The sequence below is a fragment of the Acomys russatus genome, chromosome 3 (assembly GCF_903995435.1).
Source record: "Acomys russatus chromosome 3, mAcoRus1.1, whole genome shotgun sequence".
NCBI classification, from domain to species: domain Eukaryota; kingdom Metazoa; phylum Chordata; class Mammalia; order Rodentia; family Muridae; genus Acomys; species Acomys russatus.
In genome coordinates this window covers 32,846,178-32,864,395 of record NC_067139.1, presented here as the reverse complement: position 1 = coordinate 32,864,395, position 18,218 = coordinate 32,846,178, and the positions used below count along the sequence as shown (strand labels likewise).

The 18,218-nt window shown below is 37.0% G+C and overlaps 2 protein-coding genes across 2 annotated transcripts in view; one reads left to right on the top strand and one right to left on the bottom strand.

Moving 5' to 3' along the window:
• Positions 1–18,218, top strand: part of Cenpp (centromere protein P) — a 195,698-nt gene that overhangs the window by 34,478 nt on the left and 143,002 nt on the right. The gene's annotated exons all lie outside the window — the stretch shown is intronic.
• Positions 918–17,242, bottom strand: Ogn (osteoglycin). Its single transcript, XM_051171102.1, is given in 9 exon segments — positions 918–1,364; positions 3,442–3,537; positions 6,986–7,188; positions 9,601–9,730; positions 9,732–9,760; positions 13,530–13,623; positions 15,825–16,069; positions 17,048–17,198; positions 17,201–17,242. Coding segments are annotated over 9 exon segments (1,161 nt in total). The 3' UTR covers positions 918–1,193.

Below are 18,218 nucleotides of genomic sequence, written 5' to 3'. Positions count from 1 at the left end.
GTACTTTCATGTGTAAAACATCAATATTTCTAAAACACTGATAATTTTATGTACACCCCAAAGTAATATGTAGACTAATATTTGTGAGTGGAATATGTATTTTCCTCTCAAGGTTAATTTTGGAATTTTTATCTGCATTGGTTTAGTTATCACTATTAGATTAAAGATTAGGTTTTCACTACTACATGTATCTGGAAATCATGGCTGTTGAGAATTGGTGCTCACAGCTGTATTGGGGATATTCACTTTGTTTGAGTGAACTTGTACAGGTGAAGCTGTGTACAGAATAGACTATTTTCATTTCTTATATTTGAACAAATTTTTGATAAAAATCATTCCTATACTGTGAAAAAGTTTACATTTTTTTCATAGTTGAGAATCTTTAGAGTGAATGAGCCTTATTTTCTCACAAATGAGTAGGGCTTTTTTTTTTTTCTTTTTAGCAAAGTTTTTATCGCTGTTGTTGTTGAAGTAATTGACTAAAGACTATCCATGTGACCACAAAGCAGAAAACAGAACTTTTCTAAACTGATTCTATAGCAAAGAGTAAAATGTTACTTTATTTGGAAGATTTTGCCTACATGTGGCTACCCTTTTTCTTAGGCTAAGGGAGAAATACAGTAAAATAGCTGCCTTGACAGAAAGAAAGTTTCTGCTTTCTGGAGAGTGCCGATGAATCATAAAGTCATTGGGAGGTTACTGGGAACACTTCGCTTTTCACAGCTTTTTTGAACATCTGCTTTAAATGCTTTTGAGATACAGTGAATGTTAAGAAAGACAACCAGTTGAAAGTTTCTTGGAATTCTTGTACTCATTAGTCATGGGAATGGTGTATCTCATGCTATGTTTGTATAAAAGCATGCTATTTAGATGACAATCTGGTATAAACTACAAGGAGCTTTTAATGCTGTTTGTGTATCTCATGCTATGTTTGTATAAAAGCATGCTATTTAGATGACAATCTGGTATAAACTACAAGGAGCTTTTAATGCTGTTTAGTTTCATATTGTGTTGTTTGGAACTAAGAGATTTGGACTGGATTATTTTTGTAGTTACGGCTAAGAATTTTGGACATCTTTGTTTCAATATAAAATTCCATCATAGTGAGATAAAATGATAACATTAAACTAATGTTTATGTTTCTTTAGATATTGGGTATAAGTACTTTGGATTATAAGCTGCATTGATGGTACTTAAAAGTATGACCCTATAGGTAATCTTTTTAAGCAGATAAAACTGTTTGGATGCTTTCCCAGAGCAATTGGATTGCCCTCCAAGCGGATTTCTTCAATACGGTCCCGAATGTAACGAGTGTCATTTGCCTTGCAGAACGTATCATCCGTAATTGAAGATATGCTGTTAAACTGAAAAATAAAAGGAAAATATTCTGAAGTTTAAAACCAACATTTTGTATGTCATATAGTAAAAACACATAAGATATTTTGCCAATAATGTTATTTTTTAAATACTTTAAAAAATATTAGTTTACAGAAATGACACCCTCTTTTAGAACCTGTACATACTTTTTTCCTGTACATACTTTTAAATGTGCAGAATTGTTTTGGAATAGCGGTCTACTGATTATTACTCAGATTTGCATCCATTCAATCCTATTTGGAATATAAATAGACACATGGTAGCTAGAAAAAGTATCCTATTCTGAAATATTAACTCAAAATGGTACTGTATGCTTTTTTTTTTTTTTTGGTTTTTGGTTTTTGGGTTTTTTGTTTGTTTGTTTGTCTTGTTTTGCTTTGTTTTGTTTTTCGAGACAGGGCTTCTCTGTGTAATCTTGGCTGTCCTGGACTCACTTTGTAGACCAGGCTGGCTTCAAACTCAAAAGATTCTCTTGTGTCTGCCTCCTGAGCAAGCTCTGGCACTAAAGATATCCTCCCCTACACCCAGCACTGTGCTTAAATCTCCTTAAAAACTTGAAAAATAATACGTTGAAATTCTTGTGTTGCTGAGATGTCAACTTTTGTTCATTTTCACTTTTTTTCTCTCTCTGGCAGTTTCCACTTCATGCTATCCTATAAACCCAGCTACAGAGTCTCGAAAAAGTACATGCTTGCTCACCTCTAGTTGGAAAAGAAGCACAAATCATAAATCTGAGTGCACTACTATTTGGAAAAAGAAACATAAATCAGTGGTCTTCAAATCTGTGTTCAAAGTAACTAGGAGATAGATACTGAGCACCTTGAGTCAGGTCCTGGCAGATTGCCCAGGTGGTTTGCCTCCATTATTCTGTCTCTTCCCCTTTCCTGCCTCCACCACATTACAGAAGGTGTGAGAGGAATCCTGGGTTTTGGAAGCCAGCACAAATTTTAGCATAGAGAAGCTGAACTCCTAGAACATTCTTGGATGATAGGAATAGCTTTGTTTTTGATAATTTTGAATTATGATAATGAGATAACTTATAGTACCCTCTAGAAAACTGCAGTATGGGGGACAAGACAAACATGCTTTGGACTGTACCTGCAGTGGGAACAGTGTTGTCAAACTGAATCATGGACTTACAGGGTCTCCACAGACTCAGTGGTATCAGAATTGAATTTTAGAATACCCAGCTGCTGTTGGAGAATTGGTTAGTAGTTAGAAAACACCACACATTGTGTGTCACAGGTTGTGTCAGGAAAAAAGACACTCACCGTTCTTGACTTTGGCCTGTTAGAACACGCAACACAATTTGTACCACTATGGTTATGGTTCCTGTGTATGTCTCAGTTCTGATGGGTCAGTTACTGTCCCTGTTGTTTTCTTCATTGTCATCCCCTCTTCTGGGGATGGCGAGACAAACAAAAACACCACATAGGCACCACCACCTTTGTGATTGTGCTCTGTGGTTTTGCCTCCAGCTTGTGCCTCAGATCCAAGGGTTCCAGCTATATAGCCTTGGCAGTGACTGCCTGATGCCCATCCCTTCATCACCCCAGTCAGCTTCAGCCTGAGAAATACGGAGCTAAAGAATGCCATAAATAAAAATTTAAAAATGCAAATGCTCAGTGACTGTATCCAGTCCCCAGCACCACTTAAAACCACAACTAGAGGTGCCAGAAGATGTATTCTGGGCTGGAGAAATGGCTCAGTGGCTTAAGAGCACTAGATGCTCTTCCAAAGGGCCAGGATTTAATTCCCAACGCCCATAAGGCAACTCACACTCCAGTTTTAGAGATCCAACACACTCACATAGACATACATGTAGGCAAAGCACATGAAATAAATAAATCATTTTTTAAAAAAAGAATAGACTTTATACTTCCTAGACTGATCTACTTAGTATACTCTGGATTGGACCTGCGGTTCTTATGTAGGCATTAGGTAATCGCACTGCTTTAGTTATGTAACCATAATTAGACATGTACATGAATGAGTTTCTTAATGAATAATAAAAAGTGGCCCCATATTAGCTAAAGCTGGTTACTGTGCAAAAAACAGTTGTACCTGAAGGTGAATTACACGTAGACTTTCTGGTAAATTTGGAGGCACAGATTCCAGATCATTATGGTCCAAATAGAGGAAAGAGAGTTTATTCAGTTTCTATAAAGAAAAATTTGAATGTTACTGAGATCTAAGCATTCCTTCACATTCAGATAATACATACTTTAAAACTATTGATGTAAGCACATTTCAGTAATATCAATGTTGGCATAATCATTTGTTATTTTGATTGTTATTGGTTTTTGTCTCATGAACAGTGTCTTTGGTTTTCAAGACACGATATTTAACAGAACTCTGTTGCACACTCCACGTTTCTTTGACCATTCAGCTCATTCCTGAGTACTCAGCCTTTGAAATTTATCTAGGGAGCACCTATATAAGATCAGTGGTTGAATCCTTCAAGTCTTTGAGACTCCTGAGCTTCCCATAAAAGTTCTACCTATTTCTAGAAAAATGGCTACTCCTAAGAGATTATGCTTAGCAAGATGTTGCTTTCTCAAAGCAATTTGTCAAACATGCAATTAACATGTAACAGGATGTGTGGTTTCCCATGAGAGACTTACATTGAAATATTCTTTATTAACAGTAATATAGTACTGTGTATCATTGTATGCTGTTATTTCAGAATGTCATTTCTTTAGCCATTACCCCTAATCTTTGTATGTATCCTGTGCTACCATGCAGATTTTATTATTGGTATGTGTGAGGGTGTCTCACCATGAACCCACCTAAAACTTACAGTTCTTCAGCTTCCCAGATGCTAGGATTACAGGCATGTTGTACTATGCCCCAGTTACTAGTTCTTTTTCTATGCTGTTATTTCAATCCTTTCTCTTTTTTCAATTTTTAAAAATTCTTTATATGTGTTCGTGTGTGTAAGCCATAATGCACATGTTGTAAGTTAGAGGACACCCCACAGCAGTTGGATCTCTGATTCCATGTTTGACCTGGGGATCCAACTCAGATTGTCCAACTTGACAGCAAGCACCCATACCTGATGAGCCACCTCCCCACCCCTCTATCCTTTCTTAAACATTTTACATTCCTACCATATGGACACCAACTACCTATCTTTCCAGGGCTGCTTTTATATGAATTATAGTAACTGGAGTTTACTAGTAGTTATTGCAATTGCACTGCATTAAATAAAGTAGACAATTATATCATTTTCATGCCAACTTGCCCAATGTCTCTTTTGTAAAATCACAAAATATTTAAGCTTTCCTTCCTTTGTCCTTCCTTCTTCTGAGATGAGTGTGGCCATTCTACCTTACCCAAGCTAGCCTTCACCTGCTAGTCTTAAGCTTCCTCTTGCTTCACTTTTCCAAGTAGCTTAGACTACAAGGAGTTGCACCATGTCGTGCTCTAAACACTCTGTGACCTGCTAGTTATTCAAAGACGTACCTACTTAAATTCACTTCTTTAGATTACAATTTTAAATTTTAAAACCTTTGCATGTGTGCACACATGTGCATGTACATACAGAGGTCAGAGGACAACTCTTAGGAGAGTCGTTTCTCCCCTTCCAGCTTGTTGAGGCATCTTGTTCCTGCTGCTGTGCCACATCCTCAGGCTAGCTGGCCCATGAGCGTCTAGCAATTCACCTGCCTTCTTTTTGTCTCACCAGAAGAGGTATAAGATTAGAGATGCATGATATGGAGCATGGTGGTCAGGCTCTCTGGGCTAATGCCTCCACATGCTCAAGTATCTGCCTAGCTCACAAGCTATATTTTTGTTTGTTTTGTTTTTAGAAAGTGAGTCTGCTCTGATTTGTATTTTGAGACTTGGTCTTACCATGTGAACCTGGACCAAGTTGGCCTTAAACTTGAAGTTCTCTTGCCTTACCCTCTCCTATGCTGGGATTACAGGTGTGCACCACTATGCCATCTTTGTAGGGATGTCTGTCTGGGTGTCTCAGTCCTTTATTTATAAATAAAAACAAGCAAACAAAAAACCTAGCAAGATTCTGTAATGTTGAAGATTACCTTAAATAGAAAGAAAATAGGTTTTGTTGTTTTTGTTGTTTTGTTTGGGGAGTGGTATTTGTTTGTGTTCTTCGTATTTTGAGACAGGGATCTCTGTGTAGCCTTGCTGTCCTGGAGGCTAGGCTCCAAATCAGAGATCTGCCTGTCTCTGCCTCCCAAGTGCTGGGATTAAAGGCATGCAACACTACTGCCTGACCTGAAAATATTTTTTTAACAGGCAGTTGTGGATAGAGGATATATTTGTTTGATTACATAATCTGGCATAAGTGAAAGTTTGATAACTTTAGGTTCTTCTATTCGGAGTTCTCTTGTGACATTGCCTAAACTGGTCTTAACCTTCAGGTCCTCCTGCCTGAGGCTCCTGGGTAGTTGCAATTGCACGTGTGTGAGATCTTGTCTCTGTTGTTATTTTTGAGATGGTGTCTCACTATATAGCCCTCTCTTACTGGAAGTTGCTATGTAGATCATACTGGCCTCAAAGGTACAGAGCTCCTTTCTCCATCATGCTCCGCCATGCCTGCCATCTTGCCTTTGGAAAAATCTTGGTTTTTTTGTAGGAGAGGGCACATCTGCAGGCCAGAAGAGGGCATCAGATCACATTATAGATGGTTGTGAGCCACCATATAGTTGCTGGGAATTGAACTCAGGATCTCTGGAGGAGCAGAGCCATCTCTCCAGCCCCCATCTTGCCTTTGGAATAGGGTTATCTTCTGCCAACAGTGGCTTGAGCATCTCATGGTTTTGCCTGAGGTTACCTTCTAGAGTAGAGAGATTATACCATAGGTATGGAAGTTCTGGACTGATGTGATTACTTTTTTCAATTTCATTAAAAAAAAATCTGTTATTTTGGAATTACTTGATTTATTCTTTGAGGAATACTGCTGTATTATTTACTATGGTTAAATATAAATTATACTAGCTATTCCTAGTTAATAGGAACAATATAAATATTTTGAAACAATGAAATAGAAGTGTTTACTTTTAAATATATTTTTTACTATTAATAGAAAACACCCATTTTTCTATCTTTCTATGATACATGTTATGATATATGTTTTGTTTGTTTGATTGATTTTATTTGATGGAAGGAGTTGAACTTAGGTCTTCAAACATCCTAAGCATACTTTCTACCACCAAATTATACTTTCAGCCATGCATACATATATATTGACCCAATGTCCCCTTGTGGAATATAAGTCTGGAATAATATTGGTCTGGAAAAAGACTCACTACAGCTCTCTTCACTTCTTATCCTGCTCTATAGAAATATATCTCAAAAGTAGAACAGGAGCAGAATGAGAGGAAACACAGTACCAATTTAAAAATATTATCACTGGGTCAGTGAGATGCTTCAACCATTAACATACTTGCTGTTAAGCTTGATGACCTGAGCTCCTGCCCCAGGGCCCACATGGTGAAAGGAGACAGCCAACTTCCACAAGTATCTACAAGTATCCCTGGTATATGCCCATACACAAAATAAATGAACACACAATAAACAAACAAAATAAAAACTTAAAATATCACAGATATTGTGTTCAGTCATACTATGGAATACTTACTTTGAATGTATTTGCTTTAATTCCTTTACTCTTGATTTTATTATGTTTGGCATTAAGTAAAGTAAGTTTCGGAGGAAGAACTGGAAGTCTTAGTAGTTGATTTTCAGCAAGTGTAAGTTCTTCTAACAGAGAAAGTTTTGAAAAAGTACCGTCTTCTATGTCTTCTATCAAATTTCCCGTAAAATCAAGTCTTCTTAAGTTAGCTTGAGGGTAATAAGTACAGAAATATGTTAGGATTTCACTGTGTAGACTGAAGAAAAGCACTGAACAGATCACTCAAGGCCCTAAGTTTCTGTTGCAGTTAGTACTCAGTCAAGCTCATCTTGCAGTGTTGCTAATCTAACCTATAGCATGGTACTAGAATTCCAGCTGTGTTTTCATGAAGTACTGAGACTGAACCTGGGGCTTCATGCTTGGTAAACAAGCACTCTCCCACTGAGCTAAACTCATAATCCCACAAGTAAAGTTTTGTTGAGTACTGAGTGTTTCTGTGCCTAACAATGATGCCTTTTCTTACTATGGTCGCTCAGAATGTACAATTCAAAAAGCATCTTACAGTTTATAGTCTTTCCATCCTTCTCTAAATTTATTATGTATAAACAGCAAAGTAAATTCTTACTGCACATCATAGGGAGTAATTGTGGTTGATCAAATTTAATATATAATTATTTTTAATTTTTTGCCAGTATGTTGCATTATAATTGTGGATATTATTGTATTAGTTTGTTTATACCTTACTTAACAAAAACAAAGACAAAAATGTACTCTAATTTGTTAACGTGGTGCAGACTAAGAGATTGAGACATAGTCACTCTCTCCCTCTCCCTCTTCCCCTCTTCCTCCTCCTCCTCTCCCTCTCCCTGTCCCCCCTCCTCTCCCTCTCCCTCTCTCTGTTGGGAGTAGCTTAGGCTGAGATGGTTAGAATATAGGGTTTGGTGGGGTTTTTTCTCATTCATAGTAGCTGTTTTCTAAAAAGTTGTTGCAACACTGAATTAGTGAATACAGAACTGTTGATTCTAGGAGAGTTCCACAGGCAGGTGCTCATAAGGTTCTGCTCACTCATTTTTGCCAGCCAATTAATATGGACCTTTTTGTTTAAAGACAGCTTAATATGCCCTCTGAATTCATGAACATTGGTGTAACTCACACTTGAGTGAAATTTATCTAACACTTGGATTTTCTGCAATATGAAGCAAAAATTAATGTGAAAACCATGATGAATAAGAATAAGACACTGCTACATTTTATGATGACTGAAAGTAGAGCATTGCCTGGTTATTCCTTAATTGGAAATGTATATTTTGAATAACTCGGTTTTGTTGTTAATTGTTCTGTGAATTTCTGCTAGTTATCATATATGACTGGAGATTGAGTCTATGCCTTCATATGTGCTAGGCAAGTGTTCTAGCACTGAACTACATGTCCAGAAAAGTATAAATAATGAGAAACACCAACTGTCCTTCACTCTGCAACTTAGACGTACTGTTGGCAGCGTGAATCCAGTTAGACTTAAACTCGTAAATGTATAGTTAAAGAAGCTGGGGATGTCACACAGTGGTAGAGAGCACTTGCCTAGTGTGGGCCAAATCTTGGACTCAACTGCTGCACTCCCGATAAGTAAATCAAATGTAGTGAAGCCAATGTGGATTTGATTGTGGTTTTCTTAGGAACACTTGATGACCTTGAAATCTGGAAAACTGACAAGGAATGAGCAATCCAGGACTGGGTCTTGGTATTATAGAAAGGGGCATTAGTAGTATGCTGACCACAACACCTCAGTTCAGTTAAAGTTAGAAAGCCAAAAGGCTGATTGCTAATAACCTGGCAAAAAGTTAACACCACTGTTACAGAACTTTGTCCTTTAAAGCCTCTAAGGAGTATGGTTGCATTTCATCATAATGATTACAACTTGGTATTTTAAAAGTTGTTCTCCAGATACTTTTAAAAGATTGTTAATTATGTGTACATGTATTTGTCTGTGTGTGGGTAAGTGTATGTGTGATTGTAGGTGCTTGTAGAGTCCAGCAAGGGTATCAGATCCCCTGTAGCTGGAGTTAGAGGTAGTTGTGAACCACCTGATAATGGGTTCTGGGCATCAAACTGAGGGGTCCTCAGGAAGAGCAGAAACACTCTTAAACACTGAACCATCTTTCTATCTCGCTCTCCAGATACTTTTACTATGTATCCAGGCTTAAGAGTTGCAAGGAGTCAAGTAATCCTAGAACATGGAAAGTGAGGGCGGCAGTTCAAGATCATTCGCCTCTATTGCATATTGAGTTCAAGGGCAGAAGAAAACATAACAATAAAAAGTGGAAATAAAAGCAGTTTGTGGATTTATGGTAAAAGTGGAAAATAAAATATCTAGTTAGTTGGAGAAGCACCCTAGCCATGCTGATACTGCTGACCACCTGAAACGTGTGCGTCTTGAAGTGATGATACCTGTGTCAGGGAATAGCAACATCGCCAGTACAGAATGATCACAGAAGGATTTATGGAAAGGAGATTCTGATCTTTGTAAAGTGTACGCTGTATACCTAGATGCTCTAACAGTGCTGACCTTAAATATAGTAGGTGAAAAATAGGTAGATATTTGGAGTTTTATATTTTGAACTTACGCATGTCTGCAAAATCTTTGGCAGTCAGCTTTTTAATTTTATTGAATCGTGCATAAAGATAAGCTGATTCCTTTGGCAATGGTGGCACAGCATCAATGTCAACTTCTTCACAGTAGACAGAGCCACTTAAAACAGACACACAACAGGCATGTGGGCATTTCTAAATTAGGAGAAAGAATGGTAAACATAAACTTATTTGAAAATATTTGTCATCTGTAAAATTATTTTGAATTTAAAAAAATGTTAGAGAATATTGGTGATATCAGAAAACATAATTATGGTAACTGACAATCTGTATTGTGTTTAATAATTTAATCAGAATTTTACTTAAAGTCTACAGTTAACATAGATTATCACTTTATTATTGTGTATGTGTATAAATTTGTGGTAGAACAACATTCAGGAAACAATTCTCTCCTACCACGTGGATTGAATTCAGGTTGTCAAGCTTGGCAGCAACGGGTGCCTTTACCTACGAGCTGTCTTGCTGGTCGTCGTCCCCCCCCCCCCCACCGTTTTTTATTTTATTTTATTAATTTATTCATATTACATCTCAATGGTTATCCCCTCCCTTGTATCCTCCCATTCCTTCCTCCCTCCCATTTTCCCCTTACTCCCCTCCCCTATGACTGTGACTGAGGGGGACCTCCTCCCCCTGTATATGCTCATAGGGTATCAAGTCTCTTCTTGGTAGCCCGCTGTCCTTCCTCTGAGTGCCAACAGGTCTCCCCATCCAGGGGGTGTGGTCAAATATGGGGCACCAGAGTTCGTGTGAAAGTCAGACCTCACTCTCCACTCAAAATCTATCTGGTGCTATCTTAGAAAACTGGGAATAGGGCTTCCGCAAGACCCAGCTATTTCCACTCTTTGGAATATAGCCAGAAGATGCTCCAGCACACAACAAGAAAATTTGCTCAAACCATGTTCATAGCAGCCTTATTCGTAATATCCAGAACATGGAAACAGCCTAAAGTGTCCCTCAGTAGAAGAATGGATAAGAAAGTTACTGTGGTACATTTACACTATGGAATACTACTCAGCTATGAAAAACAAGGAATTCCCGAAATTTGTGGACAAATGGATTGAACTAGAAATGATCATAATGAGTGAGTTAACCCAGAAGCAGAAAGAGTCAAATAAAATATATTTTTTAAAAAAGAGAAAAAACAAGTTGCAATAGTTTATTTTGTCCAACATGTAGGGCCTGAGGATTGAACTCACAGAGTCAAGACTCAGCCCTGAGCTGTGTTACTGGCCACCAGATGAATTTTTGTTCAGCTTCTTTTCTTCGATATTTGAGTTCTTTATAAGTTGGAGAATTACATTTTTATAATATATTGCAAATATCCTTCCCATTTTGATGTCTTTTGCTTTATACAAAAGTGATTATTTTGTAATTTTATGAAGTAATTTAAAAAATCTTTTTCTATAAAATATCTGGATTTCAAGTCACTCCAATCCCAGACTGTCTACTAATCCTTTAAGGCTTTATCTTACACATGCAGATCCCTAATCTTTCTTAAGCTTATTTTTCTCTTGTTTTTATGAAATGTGCATCTATCTTCTCTCTCTCCAAGTGGCTATCTAGTTCTCCTAGACTTAGTTATTTAAAATCTTTCTCCCTCAGTACCTAAGCGCTTGAGTACTTTTCCATGCCTTAATTATATTCTAAGTGCCTCTGTATTTCTGTCCATGTCTGATCTTTTTAATCTGTGTCACTGGTCTTTATTCATGTACTAGTCCCAAGTTGTTAAACATGGTATGTTTTATCTGGCATTGTCCAGCTAGTTTTGCAGTTTTTCTTATATGTATCTCAATCTGTATTTTAGAATCAACTTTCCTAGCATTATAAATAATTTGGTAATTTTAGTAGGATTGTATATACTTTCTGAATTTAAATAATAATGATATTTGTATGGGATTCAATCATCCTGTCCAAGAAAAGAATATCATTCCAATTATTCACGTCTATTTTTACTAAAATATTTGCCAAATTTTTAAGGATATGTTTTCTGTTTTAGTTTATTTTTAATTTTATTGTAGCCACATAGGAATTGGTATGGATGGATTTTTTCATTGTTTCATATGAAACTAGGTTTGTGACACGACAAGAATAAATCAGTGCAACCACTTTGGAAATCAGTCTGGTGCTCTCTCAGAAAATTGGGAATAGGGCTACCTCAAGACCCACCTATTCCACTCCCTGGAATATACGCGAAAGATGTTCCACCACACAACAAGGACATCTGCTCAACTATATGCATAGCAGCCTTATTCATAATAGCCAGAATCTGGAAACAACCTAGATGTCCCTCAGTCAAAGAATGGATAAAGAAACTGTGGTACATTTACACAATGGAATACGACTCAGCTATTAAAAACAAGGAAATCTTGAAATTTGCAGACAAACGGATGGAACTAGAAAAGATCATCCTGAGTGAGTTAACCCAGACCCAGAAAGACACACAATGGTATATACTCACTTATAATTGGATACTAGCCCAACATGGATGTCTTCTGAGAGTCTTCACTCTGCGGCAGATCAGGACAGATGCTGAGAGTCGCTATTGGGACTCCAGGTGAGAGTGGTATGAGTGAATAGGGAGATAGAAGGACCTAGAGGGTCCTGGAACCCTACACGAAGACCATCAAGGCTGGCGGATCTGGACCCAGGGAGGCCTGCACAAACTACTGTGCCAACCAAGGACAATGCATGCAGTAAACGGAGACCTCCTGTTCAGATCTAGCCAGTTGTGTGGGGAGTGAGGACTGACTCTGACATGAACTCTGGGGCCCCTATTTGACCACTTCCCCTTGGTGGGGAGGCCTAGTGGCACTCAGAGGAAGAGGAAGCAGGCTCTTTGGATGAGACCTGATAGACTATGATCATAAGGTGGAGAGGAGGTCCCTTTCTATCACAGGTCTAGGGTAGGGGAATAGGGTGAAAGAGGGAGGGAGAGGGGAATGGGAAGATACAAGTGAGGGGATAACAATTGGAATGTAACCTGAATAAATTTATTTTTTAATTTTTTTTAAAGAATCAAATATAGGAACTATAATGTATGGCTTGTAGTTTGTTATTTCACAGTAATTTCCCTACTGTTTTAACTGAAACATACATTGTAATTACTTACGTAGAGTCATTCTTGTTTCTCCTTTGTGTTTTTCTTTTTTGCGTGCTGCTTTTTAAAATACTAGTCACTGAATTTAAGGCCACGAGTAAACACTCCCAACACACTCTGGCTTCTGTGAATTTCTTGAAGATAATAATTAATTGTATTATATTTGCCTCATCCAAAGCTATTGATTGTATTTGAAAAATAGTCTTTAGATCTTTCTTGATTTGTTTATTCATTCATTCGTTTGTTTGTTTGTTTATTTTGTTTTTTCAAGACAGGATTTCTCTGTGTAGGCTACAAAGAACTCACTTTGTTGACCAGACTGGCCTCGAACTCAACAGAGATCCACTTGCCTCTGCCCCTGAATGTTGGGGTAACAGGTGTGTGCCACCATGCCCTGTGACTTGTTTATTTTTGACAACCTTATGTAGCCTTTGCTAGCTGAAACTTAATATGTCTAAGGCTGACTTAGAACTCATTGAGATCTGTCTGCCTTTACCTTCCAAGTGCTAGGATTAGTAAAGGTGTGTGCTAACATGCCAGGCTTTTGAACTGATTTTATGTGGACAGAAAGAAAGATTTTTTTTTTTCCCTAAAGTGTAGCTTTAGACAAAGTATTGGATGTTTCTGAGCATTCTGGCCCACAGTTTTCACTCAGTAATGAGCACTTCCCATATAACTATAGAGGAAATTTCAGTTTATAATTTACTGGTCTTCAGACAATTTTTGATTAATACAAAGAATATAATTTCTTGTAGGTATTTTTAAATGATGCTTTTCAAATATACTAGATAGATTGCTTATACTTACCATCATTTTCTATCTTGGTGGGTAGTGATGGTAAAACCTCATCTTTCTGTAGCTGAAGACTTTTATCATCAGGAATTATCATAGTTTCTTTTTCCTATTGTAAAGTTAGAAGTTTGTTAATCAGCTGTGATAAGTCATGAGTCTGACTCTAAACCGGAGGGATCACAAACATTTGTCATAGTCACAATTAGAGGTATTTTATTAGGATTTTGGGGTGTGTGTATGTGTATGTGTGTGTGTGTGTGTGTGTGTGAGAGAGAGAGAGAGAGAGAGAGAGAGAGAGAGAGAGAGAGACAGACAGACAGACAGACAGACAGACAGACAGACAGACATTGGACAAAGGACAACCTGAGGAAGTCAGTTCTGTCCACCATTTGGGCTCAGGGGATATGTGGCTGCAAGAGACTTTATTTTGCAGCTCTATCTCCGCAGTGCCCTATCTCAGCAGTGCCCTATGTCCACATGTTCTATCTCAGCACCCTGTTAAGATTTTGTACATACTTCCATACCTTGTTTTCATTAAATCACACTGTAAATACTCTAAGTAGAATATGCATTCCTAAGTAAATGAATCAGCTTTTTAAAAAAGGTTTTGTTTCCATTGGCTGAACTTAGTATTTGATATTAACATGTTGATAATTCTCTGTATGAGAATGAAAATTTTTCTATTGTGACACTATTCCTTATAACTTTTCATCAGTTTCTACCTTCAGAGAAACAGTACAGCAACAGCACACTTCTCACAGTCATATTTAGAGCTGTGTAATTAGAATGGAAAGTAGGTTCTTTCATGGCCTGCGTGCCTCCCTTTGGCCTTAGGATGGATCCCTTTTATTCTAGCCCCTTGACCTGCTCAGGCCATTGCTGTAGGCTGAGCTCTACAACTGGATATTATCATTCCCTCTGTCTTCTTTTCAGAGAATGTGTTTTCTATTAGTAGACTATAATTTATTACATGGATACCTATTCACTCTGTCTTTTTCTTTCTTTCTGTCTTTCTTTCTTTTCCCTTTGTCCATGTTATTTCAGTGGACTCCTGACTCATTCCCCATCAGTGTACTGCCTAAACCTATCACTCTTTCCCACTGAATTCTCCATTTCAACAGATATTAGTCCTCATAATTAAATTGATGGAAAACTGCTTAAAGCTCCGTGTAGTTAAGCAGAAAGTTTTAAGATTCGAGGACTTTTGAAAGTATCCTGCAGTTGGCTGATAGACTCAGACCATTCCAGTAAGACAATAGGTTACAAGCTTTTTTTGTTTTGTAATTTTGCTTTTTAACTTGAAGCTGTTGCTAGAGGTGCCTGTCTATTTTGTCTTAACCATGGATAGAAATAATACCAGCATCTTAACTCATTCCTGTGGAATAAAGAAACTGGCGTTAACATTAGCTCATTGTGAGTTAGGACGGGAAAAAAGCAGTTTGAACTGGTTAATCTTAAAATCTTCACTATCTGATTTGTAGTAAAAAGAACTTTTAAAATAGTAAATATTATGTGTTGACTTTAATTTTCCTGTGTGTGTGTGTGTGTGTGTGTGTGTGTGTGTGTGACACACAGTGAGCAGCACATAGTTTTATGCCATGTTAACTTTCTTCTCCACCTAGTGTTCATTTCTGTATGCCCAGCGTGGGGGAAAAACCACACACACACACACACACACACACACACACACACACACACACACACACACACACACACACACACCCCTAATTGCTTTGCTCTGAAGGTTGGATATGAGTGATGTGGTATAAAAGCCACAGCTCAGTGCTACATCATTACAGACTTTGGTAGAAATTGGTAGAGTCTAACCTGTTAAATGTAATTAAAAATAAACCCCTATAGCAAGTAGTTTATTGGTAGTCTATGTGATTGGCATACATAACCAGTAAGTATTCTTATATTTACTTTCTAGGATTGTATTTTTCTGAATTCTATAAGCATAAACTGATAGTTCATCCTTTCTTAATTTATCTTTGTGATAATATAGCATGTAACTATAGGATATTATGTAGTATTGTTTAACAAAAATTTCAACTATCAGAGATCATCTTGAAGTCTAATATCTCTTAAATTTTAATTTAAATTCCAAATCAAAATTTCTTTAGCTACTTTTTGTTTACCATAGGTACTAATTATTAATTCAGGAATTATGCATAAGTGAAATATATAATTACTTTAAAATTTAAAGTGCCTTTGTCATTCTTAACTTATCAAATATTGAATTTAAGAGGAAAACATGCATTCAAGTTGGTATCATTTTAGAATAAGAATTTAAAGTAGAAATAAAAATACCTTAATATTTTTTCCATCCTGGTATTTATCTTCATAGTCCTGGCTAAATTTAGTTTCTTCAGAATTATCTGTTCCATACTCATAGTTAATGTGTGAGTCCAGCTGAGTTTGTGGTGCTGGCTGTGTCAGAGGCACGAACAGTAGCAGGAGAAGTAGAAAATGCACAGTCTTCATTTCAGCAAACTCAAGGTGACTGGAAGTTAGTAAACTAGTGACCTGATGTCTGTGGAACAAAACTTTTTCCTCTGGAAATAAGAATGTAGACCATGGAAGGAGAATTTAAAACCTTGGAGGATACTTTGGCACTGTGTATGCAGTAGGGGCTAGAGAACAAGTACTTAACCCTTCCTGTTCCTTAATTAAATACTAACAAGTTTTTATGTGCCAGTGAAGATTCTGAAAAATTCAGAAAGTAGTTTCATTTCTTACCTATCAGAAAATTTAGAACTATTGGTAAGTTTATTATCAGTCAAATGCCTTGAGTAGGAATACTTGTATGCAGTTAAAATCTTCTCAGGATACCTGCAGTATAAATGGTTAACACAAAGATCCATGATCTTGTGTCATGTGAGTTAAAAATATCATATTTCAGGATTGCTTCTTTAAACTAATGCTTGATTCATATTGCTGTTACAGAAGCAGTTCTGAGAAAAGTTTAACATCATAAAAAGCAGACATTGACACTTTTAAGTGGTATAGAATATAGGAAAAATCATATATAATTTTTCTAGTTTTATAAATTTAATAGGATATCACTGGCTTCAGTTAATAATGTTGCCTTTTGAAGCTTAAATTATAAAAAATTCAACAACAATACCACTGCAGAGTGGGATAATTTAAACCCTTAAACGAGGAACTTTGGAGAATGAACTGGAAAGATTCTTTGAGGCTCACCAGTGAATTTTACTGCTGAGTGCATGTTTCAGAGATTTTAAAAACGATAAACAGACTCACTTAGAAGTGCTGATGTTGCATTTATAGATGCCAATTTGTCAAAAATCCAGTGATAGAGATTTGAAAAAAAAATGGGTTTGTAGCTTTTTCTGCTTCCAGTTCTTATCTACATCAATGTTAAAGTTATAAAATGATATATGAAAGTATTACTGAAAATCAGTTCTTCAAGGAAAATGAAACATACTAACAAATGGCTTTACATTTAGTAAGACTTTTAGAATCACACTAAACACACAGTATTTACATTAATATATGAGAAAGCAGCCTACCGTAGTATCTGGTTGGAGCCCGTGTGGTTTTTCTCAATAGGTGTTCATGCTTGTGCATTAGTCCCAAGTGGGAGGGTGACTGAGCAAAGCTGTGGAATTGTTTCAAACTGCTGAATAAAATTTCAGGGCCTAACAGCATGAATTCCATGTGGAATTCAGCAGCAGATTCCATGTGGTGGAAATATTTGCCAACATTCCTTCTCTGGGGTGAAACGCAGGGTGTTATATGAGAGTGTGCTGAAGATGTTTGAAGCTGCTGCACCAGGGCAGCTGCAGTGTGCTGCAGTCCAGATCCTTTTTACCTTGTGCACTAATCTTTTAGTGAATATCAGTTTATAAGAGTGACATTTTTAAAAGCATGCTTTTATTTTTGCACTTTTTTGTTATAGAAAACACTTACCTTTGAATGAAGTAGAACACCAAACCAAACATAGACTTTGTTTTTAGTTTAATAAGGACTAAGGATTTTGCCCCCATACTATAACTAATATATTAAAATTTTCTATGTAAAGTAAGTCTTAACTCAAATTATTCTGTAGTTTTTGTCCTTTGATTTTTAATCCCTTTATTTTAGTTCATAAGAGTGTGAGAATAGCTTTTAAAAAGAAGTTTGGTTCCATAATTTTGTAGTAGCAAATTTTTTTACTGAATGAAATTTTATATTAAATTCGATTTTAGAAAAACTATAAAGTAAGGGCTGAGTATACTGATGCCCATATTTAATCCCAGTGCTCAGGAGGCAGAGACAGGTAGCTCTCTGTTAGTCTGATCTACGCAGTGAGTTACAGGCCATCCAGAGCCTGTAGTGAGGCCCTGTCTGAAATCAAAGAGACACAAAGCAAAACTGAAGTAGTAGCACGGATGGTGTGCAGCGTCCTTAAAGACTCACATGCCTGTAATCTCAACACTTGAGAACCAGAGACAGAGGATGGAGGGTTCAGGGCTACGAGCCCTGTCTCAAAAAAATTATTTTTATTTGTATTCTTCTTTGGCACTTTTAGTAGTCAAAGGTACAATTCTTTTTCCTAAAGCAAAAAAAAAAAAAAAAAAATTATGGATAAATGTTTAAAGTAGAGCCTGGGGCCTGGAAAGACAGCAGCTCCGCAGTTCAGAGCACTTGTTCTTGCAGAGGAACTCATTCAGTTCTTTAAAAAGGTGAAGAAGACACTAG